Source organism: Macrobrachium rosenbergii, chromosome 46 (assembly GCF_040412425.1).
Source record: "Macrobrachium rosenbergii isolate ZJJX-2024 chromosome 46, ASM4041242v1, whole genome shotgun sequence".
NCBI lineage: Eukaryota > Metazoa > Arthropoda > Malacostraca > Decapoda > Palaemonidae > Macrobrachium > Macrobrachium rosenbergii.
The window spans coordinates 54,255,375-54,266,454 of NC_089786.1; the positions used below are offsets into that span (position 1 = coordinate 54,255,375).

At 33.3% G+C, this 11,080-nt stretch overlaps 1 protein-coding gene across 1 annotated transcript; it reads right to left on the reverse strand.

Annotated features, from left to right (window-relative positions):
* Positions 1-1,115: 1,115 nt before the first annotated feature.
* On the reverse strand, positions 1,116-10,161 carry LOC136830088 (probable glutamate receptor). The gene is made up of 9 exons (XM_067089281.1): positions 9,770-10,161; positions 9,258-9,348; positions 8,696-8,854; positions 7,419-7,569; positions 5,568-5,785; positions 4,203-4,337; positions 2,711-2,838; positions 2,116-2,276; positions 1,116-1,491 (listed from the first exon to the last, which is right to left on the reverse strand). Exons 1-9 carry the CDS (start codon positions 9,913-9,915, stop codon positions 1,436-1,438), a joined length of 1,245 nt encoding a protein of 414 aa, XP_066945382.1. The 5' UTR covers positions 9,916-10,161; the 3' UTR covers positions 1,116-1,435.
* Positions 10,162-11,080: the final 919 nt, after the last annotated feature.

Sequence of the window (11,080 nt, forward strand, 5' to 3'; positions counted from 1 at the left end):
GCGAAACAGTGTAGATGAATCACTGTTTTGCCGTGTTTAGTACTAGCCCCTGGAGGATCAAAACTCCCTAAGTGCATTTGATCCACCAGGGGCTAGTACTAAACACGGCAAAACTCATTTGACACCCCCAGGGCTAGTACTAAACACGGCAAAATGGTGATTCATCTACACTGTTTCCCCATATTTAGTACTAGCCCCTGGAGGATCAAAACTCACTAAGTGCATTTGATCCCCCAGGGGCTAGCACTAAACACGGCGAAACAGTGTAGATGAATCCTGCTTCGCAGTGTTTAGTACTAGCCCCTGGAGGATCAAAACTCCCTAAGTGCATTTGATCCCCCAGGGGCTAGTACTAAACACAGCGAAACTCATTTGACCCCAGGGGCTAGTGCTAAACATGGTGAAACACATTTGACACCCCCAGGGGCTAGTACTAAACACGGCAAAACAGTGATTCATCTAAATATTTTTGCCGTGTTTAGTACTAGCCCTTGGAGGATCAAAACTCCCTAAGTGCATTTGATCCTCCATGGGCTAGTACTAAACACGGCGAGACAGTGTAGATGAATCACTTTTAGCCATGTTTAGTACTAGCCCACGGGGATCAAATTGGTCATTTCACATATTCCCTGTAGCATATATACATATATAAACACACACATACTCACTTATACGTATATATACGAGCATAAGGCCCCAACTCCAACTTCTAGAAGACTAATCACAGATAGGCCCACTCTGTTAAAAACCATTGATTCCTCTCTGGGCCTAAGCCCTAAACTCATTCGTTTTAGGGAAAAAAATCCCTTTAAACATAGGCTGAAAATTTTAAATTATATTCTAATGGGGGTCAGTTGAATTGTTTTCTCAAATAAAAGAATTACAGAATTTTTGCCAGCGATATATTTTCGTGCATTACAAATTAAGATATTTTTTTCAGAGACTCTGAATCCGTAATTTTAATCTAGCCCATCTTCAGAAATAACTAATTAATTTGCTGATGTTTCCAAAATCATGAGTATATATATATTAGTATATTATATATATGTATATATATACACATATATATATATGTGTGTATATATTAGAATTTAACTAATTTAACGCAAAACAAACAAACAAAAATATTAACTACTGTGACTAAAATATTGACACCTCTGGATGCATGGAAATTTAACAATATTTTAACAGGATGGTTACGGTACACATTAAATAAAACCAAATAAAGCATAACTATGATTATACAGCAGACATCTTAATTCCATGACAGAGCAAAGAATGGTTAAAAAATATCTGGATAACTTTGAGAAACGGAATTATGCAACAAAGAGTCAATATAATTAAAAGGGTACTTCCATTCTGTCAAATCTTTGCAAAAGAGTTACCTGGAATTCGTCTTCAATCTTGACAGTCTAAAACCTGTGGCCTACAATTCTCATATCTTCTGCACCAAGATTTCGAGAATAAAGATGATGAAACTGATTCCTATACCTGAAAAATAATAGATTGGGTTAAATTCTGTTTTAAATTGGTCTTGGAAAATGTTAAGAAAGGTCTGAATATTCATCAACAATCACTTATCTAGAATTGTTGTAATAAGTATCTTGAGGAGTTGAAATTTGTCTAAAGTAGGTTAAAAAATTTCAGGATTTGTAACTGTACTGTACAAAGAGTCAAAACACTATTCTGCCCTAAAGTGGAAGACTGCAATATCTGCAAAAATACAAAACTGAGAAAAAATGGTAGGTGTTGCAGTTTTCCCTTGCCTTACTACTGAATTTTCAGACACTGCAAATGGGACCCTCTAAATCAAGCACTGAAGAATCATTCTGAAACTGCAGTAACTTGTGTATTAGTGTTTCACGAGCCCAATAGGTGGCATATCTCAGCTCCGAAAATTTTGCAAATACTGCAGTTTTCCCTTGCCTCATTACTGAATTTTCACACACTGCAAAAATGGAACCCCCTAAATCAAGCACTGAAGAATCATTCTGAAACTGCAGGAACTTGTATATTAGTGTTTCACGACCCCAATACTGCAGTTTTCCATCTTAGGGCAGTACTGAGCAGAAAACACAGCCATGAGCTAAATCACAAAACAGCTTTGGAACTCACCTATGCCAAAGAGGAAGAAAATCCCAGAGAGGTCCATGAACGACAGGGCAGCAAGACCGTGGCCACCTTCCTTCCCGGGTCTCACCATGCAAGCTGTGGCGTTTTTCGTCTCCATGAGCAGGCTGTGGCTGAATATTCCGGACTCCTTCTGGGCGTTTAACCTGGTCAGAGAAAGGTTTTACAGTTACAGTCAAATTCAGAAGCTCTCCAGGCATTACTTTTGAGGTTTAGGAATGGCACAAGCTTCGGCTAAGTAGGTGAACAAGAATCTCTCTAGTTATTAACTTGAATTTCAAGTCAATGGCCCCATGTGGTGGGCTTGTTCCATATTTTTCTGAATAATAATAATAATAATAATAATAATAATAATAATAATAATAATAATAATAATAATAATAATAATAATAATAATGTTCTTTGGAAGCTTGAATTTCAAGTCAATGGCCCCTGTGGTGGGCTTGTTCCATAGGGATAGGGTTCATCTTCTGAATAATAATAATAATAATAATAATAATAATAATAATAATAATAATAATAATAATAATAATAATAATAATAATAATACTTCCACACACAAAACTCTGAGAACACCAACCATTTATTGAAGTGGGGTATGAGGTCGCTTTCCTTCGGGAAGGCCAGGGCGTAGGGTGCAGAGAGAATTCCTTCCCTCGCCAGGTAGAAGTTGCATTCCCCGGTCAGTGTATAGTCATCACTCATTTGCTGAAGTGGAATCAATTCTCGTCATTTCTGGAATCTTTATGGATCAATAAAGCACAAGGCTGAATTTAACATAAGAATTTTACTTCATAAATCCTTAAAATTGATTCGTGTGATGTAATTCACTCTGCCAAATTATCAGGATGGTCATAAAGTGGGCTAATAGGAGCCCTAAAATTGACTGGGTTGCAAGTGAGATGTTGCATTATGGGAGTGAAACTGAATGGCTTGGCTGACCAGGATGTGTAAGGTTAATCTTTCCTTAAAACTCTTTCTGAATCTAATTCAACATTAGAGTCTGTGGGAAGTATATCACGGACATAAACACATTAAAATGAGCAGATAGCTACTCAATATGATTTCAGACTTCATAGAAAACTTCCCAGGAAATCTATGGACAGTAAAATTTCATAGGAAATTTTCCAAACAATATATAGACAGTTAAACTTCATAGGAAGATTTCCAGATAATCTATAGAAAATAAAAATTCGTAATAAAGTTCCCTGACAATCTATAGACAATAACACTTCACAGAACACCTCCCAGTCAGTCTATAAACAGTGCAACTTCAAAGAACACTTCCCAGAGAGTCTATAAATAGTGCAACTTCATAGAAAACTTCCCAGACAATCTATAGACAGGACATCTTCATAGAAAAGTTCCCAGACAATCTATAAACAGTAAAACTTCTTGGTAAACTTCCCAGGCAATCTATAGGCAGTGCAACTTCATAGAAAACTTCCCAGACAATCTATAGCCAGTAAAACTTCATAGAAAACTTCCCAGACAACCTATAGAGAGTAAAACTTCATAGAAAACTTCTCAGGCATTCTATATTCAGTAAAACTTCATAAACAACTTCCTAGATAATGATAGTAAAACTTCCCTGGTAATCCATAGACAGTAAAAGTTTATAGAAAACTTCCCAGACAATCTATAGAGTGTAAAATTCATAGAAAACTTCCCAGGCAATCTATAGAACAGTAAACTTCACATAAAACTTCCCAGACGATCTATAGAACAGTAAATCTTCATAGAAAACTTCCCAGACAATCTATAGACAGGACAACTTCATAGACAATCCATAGACAATAAAACTTCATAGAAAACTTCCCAGATGATCTATAAACAGTAAAACTTCCCAGGCAACCTATAGACAGTAGAACTTCATGGAAAACTTCCTAGATTATCCATAGCCTACAAAACTTCATAGAACACTTCCCAAACAATCTATGGCCAGTAAAACTTCATAGAACACTTCCCAGACAATCTATAGACAATAGACCTTCATAGAAAACTTCCCAGACAATCTATGCACATTAAAACTTCATAGAAAACTTCCCAGACAATCCGCAAAGAGTAAACACCTTGATGACACTGATGACGGGCGTGAGCAAGGCCACCTTGTCCCTCTTCAGCCAGGACCAGAGGAAGTTCTCGTCGTAGTCCGTCAGGATGATGGCGTCTTCCAGAACTTCTTTGTAGAGGCCTTCCTTCACTTTCTGCAATGTTGAACTAAGTTAGAGACTTAGAGAGTAAACTCCACAGTTTATAAGTGGGTGGTGATCGTAGCGAAAAGTTGCACTTACAAAAGCAAATCGTATACTTTTATACTTATATATATATATATGAATTTTTTGTGTATGATAATGATGCTTATGTCACTAAATCAAAGCTAGATATAAAATCCTTTGCTAGCCGGTGATAGTGAAAAGCTACAGTGACTGGTGAAAAAAAAATTTTTTTAATGCTCCGAAGTTTCTTCGGCTCAATCGAGTTTGCTGTACAGCGTATAATATTCAAAGCCAGCGAAAACAGATCTGTCTTTAGGTGGTCTCGGTATAATGCTGTATGAGCCGCAGCCCATGAAACTTTAACCACGGTCTGGTGGTGGCCTGTGTTGTTGGTACCGCCAGAAGAATAATTATGGCTAACTTTAACCTTGAATGAAATAAAAACTACTGAGGAGGCTAGAGGGCTGCAATTTGGTATGTTTGATGACTGGAAGGTGGATGATCGACACACCAATTTGCAGCCCTCTAGCCTCAGTTGTTTTTAATATCTGAGGGCGGACAAAAAAAAGTGCTGAAAGAAAAAGTGCGGACAGAAAAAGTACAGACAAAAAAAAACACAGACAAAAAAAGCACAAACAGAAAAAAGCACAGACAGAAAAAGCACGGACAAAAAAATCACAGACAAAAATAAAGCACAGACAGAAAAAGCACAGACAAGAAAAAATCACAGGCAAAAAAAAGCACAGACAAAAAAAGCACAGGCAGAAAAAAGCACAGACAGAAAAAGCACAGACAAAAAAAATCACAGACAAAAAAAAAGCACAGACAAAAAAAAATCAGACAAAAAAAAGCACAGACGGAAAAAAATCACAGACAAAAAAAAATCACAGACAAAAAAAGCACAGACAGAAAAAGCACAGACAAAAAAAATCACAGACAAAAAAAGCACAGACAGAAAAAGCACAGACAAAAAAAATCACAGACAAAAAAAGCACAGACAGAAAAAGCACAGACAAAAAAAATCACAGACAAAAAAAAATCACAGACAAAAAAAGCACAGACAGAAAATGCACAGACAAAAAAAATCACAGACAAAAAAAAATCACAGACAAAAAAAGCACAGACAGAAAAAGCACAGACAAAAAAAGCACAGACAGAAAAAAAATGCCGACCAAAAAAAGCACAGACCGAAAAAGTGGCGACCAAGACCAACCCAACCTGGAAGGTATTATGGAGGTAGGACCCAGCGATGATGGTCCAGGGGATCTTCCCGTAGGAGAGGAGGTCCTGGAGCGAGTCCACAGGGACGGTGACCTTCGGAACCACCAGGAGGGAGATGAGGACGCCGCTGTAGGCCGCCTGGATGATGAAGCCGCCCATCATCCACGTCAGGATGTACGTCCGCCCCGGGGCGGCCTCTGGCAGGGGTTCCACGTCTGGGGGAAGGGGGAGGGGGGAAGTTTGTTGGAGAATGTTTGTTGAAAGAAGATTGTTGGAGAATGTTTGTTGGAGGAAGATTGTTGGAGGAAGTTTGTTGGAGGAAGGTTGTTGAAGAATGTTTGTTGGAGGAAGTTTGTTGGGGAAAATTTTTGAAGAATGTTTGTTGGAGGAAGTTTGTTGGGGAAGATTGTTGAAGAATGTTTGTTGAAGGAAGTTTGTTGAGGAAGATTGTTGAAGAATGTTTGCTGAAGGAAGTTTGTTGAGGAAGATTGTTGAAGAATGTTTGTTGGAGGAAGTTTGTTGGGGAAGATTGTTGAAGAATGTTTGTTGGAGGAAGTTTGTTGGGGAATGTTTGTTGGAGGAAGATTGTTGGAGGAAGTTTGTTGGAGGAAGTTTGTTGGGGAATGTTTGTTGGAGGAAGATTGTTGGAGAATGTTTGTTGGAGAAAGTTTGTTGGAAGAGGTTTGTTGGAGGAAGTTTGTTGAAGAGAGAGAGAGAGAGAGAGAGAGAGAGAGAGACATACAGACAGACAGAGCGAAAGTTTGTGAAAAGAGAGAGATAGAAAAAAAGAGAGAGAGAGAGAGAGAGAGAGAGAGAGAGAGAGAGAGAGAGAGAGAGAGAGAGAGAGAATAAACAAAGCGACAGAGAAAGAGAAACACACAGATAGCAAGAGAGAGAGAGAGAGAGAGAGAGAGAGAGATTAAGAAATCTCACGAAGAAGAAAATGGTCCATAAAACCTTTCAAAGAAAACAAGAAAATCTCTATTTAAAGATGAACTAAACCAAATTGGCATCAATCTCCTATTCAGTGATCCAGGAAATTTTCCCCTCAATATACAAATATACAGACATACACAAATAACACAAGCTATTATACTTAAGGATATTACACCAATACACAAAAACATGCTTTAAAGAAAACGGAAAAATATAATTTTCAAGGTAAACTAAACCAAAATGGTGTCACTTTTTATATTCAGTGACGAGAGTCATTTTTCTCTCATTATACAAATATACAGAGATATGCAAATGATCAGTGCTATTAGAATAATGTATATTGTACCAATATACAAATATACAGAGATATATAAATATATAGTGCAGTTATGATTAAGTATATTATGTTATTTTAAGCCATCGTTGCATTTTGGACTCAAATTATTATTTTATTACGTGTATATGTGTTTTAAATTATTATTATTATTATTATTATTATTATTATTATTATTATTATTATTATTATTATTATTATTATTATTATTATATTCGTTTCCTTTGCAAATGAACTGGAATTTCTTTATTGATTTATTAGTTTATTTTTTTATTTTCTAACAATTTCTAACAATAATAATAGTAATAATAATAATAATAATAATAATAATAATAATAATAATAATAATAATAATAATAATAATAATAATCTTTGGAAGCTTGAATTTCAAATCGATGGCCCCTTTGATGGGCTCGTTCCTTATGAATAGGGGTTCATCTTCTGAATAATAATAATAATAATAATAATAATAATAATAATAATAATAATAATAATAATAATAATAATAATAATAATAATAATGAGGTTTAAAGTAAAATATTAACCTAAATAATCATGAAAAACTATGTAATTCTTACTTTCAGCCAACATAACCTTAGTGAGCCAGGACGCCTGAATTTTCTCTGCAGAAGGGTATTCGCCTGTAACAATATACCTTTTCCTCAGGGCATTGATGACCAGTCCAATTAGGAAAGAGATGCATATTGCGATGCCCAGAGACATCCACACCTGTAGAAAAAGGCAGGTAAGTAATTTGAAAGTATTTACAAGTAATTTTGAAAGTATAGGACCCTGGAAACACAGAATTTCAGGTGATTTTATTTGTATGCAGAATTTTTTAAAATTTCTGACAATCTTTAAGTACCTTGCAAAAGTATATAACCCAGGAAAAGTATTTAAGTAATTTTGAAGGTATTTATAAGTAATGTTAAAGTATTTATAAGTAATTTTGAAATTATAGGACCCAGAAAGCACAGAACTTCAGGTGATGTTATCTGTATGCAGAATTTTGAAATTTCTGACAATCTTGAAGTGCCTTTTCAAAGTATATGGTTCAGGAAAAAGTATTTATAAGTAATTTTGAAAGTATTTATAAGTAATTTTGAAAGAATTTATAATTAATTTTGAAAGTATGTCTCAGGAAATAGAGATTTTCAGGTGACTTTATTTGTAGAATTTTGAGAATTTTGGCAATCTTTAAGTACCTTTTCAAAGTATATGACTCAGGAAAAAATATTTAAGTAATTTTTAAGTATTTGTGATTAATTTTAAAGTATTTATAAGTACTTTTAAAAATATATGACTCAGGAAATAGAGAATTTCAGGTGATTTTATTTGTAAGTAGAATTTTGAAAATTTTGACAATCTTTAAGTACCTTTTCAAAGTATGTGACTCAGGAAAAAGTATTTAAGTAATTTTGAAAGTAACTTTAAAACATTTATAAGTAATTCTGAAAATACAGGACTCAGAAAACATAGAGTTTCAGGTGATGCTATTTGTATGCAGAATTTTTAAAATTTTTGACAGTCTTTAAGCACCTTTTCAAAGGGTATGACTCAGGAAAAAGTATTTAAGTAATTTTAAAGTTTTTATAATTAATTTTAAAAGTATATGGCAGAAAATAGAGATTTTCAGGTGGGGTATTTTGTGAGTAGAATTTCGACATTTCTGACAATCGTTAAGTACCTGTCAAGACTTTATGCCTCAGAAAAAAAAGTATTCAAGTAATTTTAAAGTTTTCATAAGCAATTTTGAAAATCTAAGACATACAGAACAAAATACCATCATCCCAGAATGACCCAAAAATTTATGACCTATTCCTCCCAGTGACCTGAAAAAAAAAAAAAAACTGACCTCCCACGAGAGAGGCTTGGCGATGCCCGAGAGGTCGACCTCCCGCCGAGGTCGAGGCAGAATGATCCCGTATTGGTCGAAGTGAATCGTGGTCGAGTAATCAGCCGCTTGGTAGCGGTCCCAGGCCATTACAAAGGGGCCTATGGCTACGTCCACTTCCTGGAAAGCGAATAATAATAATAATAATAATAATAATAATAATAATAATAATAATAATAATAATAATAATAATAATAGTAATAATAATAATAATAATAATAATAATAATAATAATAATATTAATGATAAAAAATAGTCAAAATAATAATAATAATAATAATAATAATAACAATAAAAAAATAGCAAAAATAATAATAATAATAATAATAATAATAATAATAATAATAATAATAATAATAATAATAATAATAATAAACAAACTTCAAGACAATAAACCTTTACAACCCAACCCGTCTTCTAAACCGTCCAATGTATAACCGTCACTCTGGACAGTAAGTCCCCCCTCCCCCCTCTGCCCCTAGATACCCACAATCCCCAAAAATAAGTTGACCTGTGACCTGACCTTCCTCTGGCACATGCCAATCATGCCCGTGAATGACCCATTGGGCATTTCTCGACCCCATTCCTGATCTGATGGTCTGTAGATGGTGTACCTGGGTGGATAATAATAATAATAATAATAATAATAATAATAATAATAATAATAATAATAATAATAATAATTATTATTATTATTATTATTATTATTATTATTATTATTATTATTATTATTATTATTATTAGGATAATAATAATAATAATAATAATAATAATAATAATAATAATAATATTTTAATATTATAAACAATGGTAGCCTATAAACGTTCTAATATTTTTTAACATTTATAACATTCTACAACATTAACAAGGCCTTATAATAATAATAATAATAATAATAATAATAATAATAATAATAATAATAATAATAATAATATCTACATCAGCAAGGTTTTAGAATAATAATAATAATAATAATAATAATAATAATAATAATAATAATAATAATAATAATAATAATAATAATAACAAACTCACGTAAAATTCAGCTTCTCAGCAACTATGTTGAACAGGTCGATAGCCACGCCATTTGCACTGACAGTGCCGTCGGCCTCCTTGGTGAAATTGGCCCAAGGGAGCCACAACTCGCACCCGACCCTGAGGTGACGGCCCGAGAGCGCCATCTTTTTTTGGGGGGGCGAGGGGGGCAGGAGTTTTCCTTCGTCAGGAGATTCCCTTCGTCAGGAGGTTCCCTTCTTCAGGAGATTCCCTCCTTCAGGAGATTCCCTCCTTCAGGAGAATTGGAAATGATAAGTAATTTGTAGTGTTTCTCATTTAAGATTTCATAGATGGATGTCATTTGTATTTTGTTTGTTTATTGTTATATAAATTTTTTTATTTTTTTATTTATTTGGAATATCTTGGCTTGTCTAGTTTGTTTGTGAATATGGTTTGTGTTGATTTATGTATGTATGTATGTATGTATGTATGTATGCATGTATGTATGTATGTATGTATGTATATATATGTGTGTATAATATATATATATATATATATATATATATATATATATATATATATATATATATACATATATAAACCACAAAAAATTCAAAACAACAGTAATAAAAATAAAAAAAATATAAATAATAATAATAAAAATAAAAAATGAATAATAATAATAATAATAATAATAATAATAATAAAAATAATAATAATAATAGCTGACCAACTCCACAAAACGAGGTCAGTGAACATCGAGGTCACAAAGAATTTTAACTCGAGAGAGGTCATACCTAATAAAAAAAAATTTACGTTTGTTAAAATATAATTCTTGATGAACTCAAACTCCAAAATATACTAAAAATATAGAAGGATAAATTCTCTCATTTTTGACAAAACCAAAACAGCTGTCATTTTTCTGTCAACAGTACATAAAAAATCTTTTTCATAATGTTTCTACAAAGATAGAATAGCTATTACAGTAATTTGATATATTTGATGTATAATATATTTCATCATTTTGACACCTTAAGATTATCCTGCTTTGAGAAATTAACGTCACGGTATCAATGAAAGCGCTGAGCATTTGAATAATTATTTTATTAATCTATTACTGATTTATTTAAACAGATGTTACAATCAGATTTCAGTCGAGATTGGAAATTCATAAGATATGTAATACTTTCTTACAGAAGATAGATAGACTGTATTCATATAGAACAAGCCTACCTTGAAATGCAAGCTTCTTAAGAATATTATTCTGCCCTAAAATGGAAAACTGAATTATCTGCAAAAATACAAAACTGAGAAAAATGGTAGAGACTGCAATGTTCCCTTGCCTTACTA

Coding starts and splice junctions, on each gene's coding strand:
- LOC136830088 (XM_067089281.1), bottom strand. CDS start 9,915: ATGGCGCTCTCGGGCCGTCACCTCAGGGTCGGGTGCGAGTTGTGGCTC. Junction 4,338..5,567: donor ACCTCCATAATACCTTCCAG/GTTGGGTTGGTC, acceptor TCAACATTGCAG/AAAGTGAAGGAAGGCCTCTA. Junction 2,277..2,710: donor ATACCCCACTTCAATAAATG/GTTGGTGTTCTC, acceptor TTCTCTGACCAG/GTTAAACGCCCAGAAGGAGT.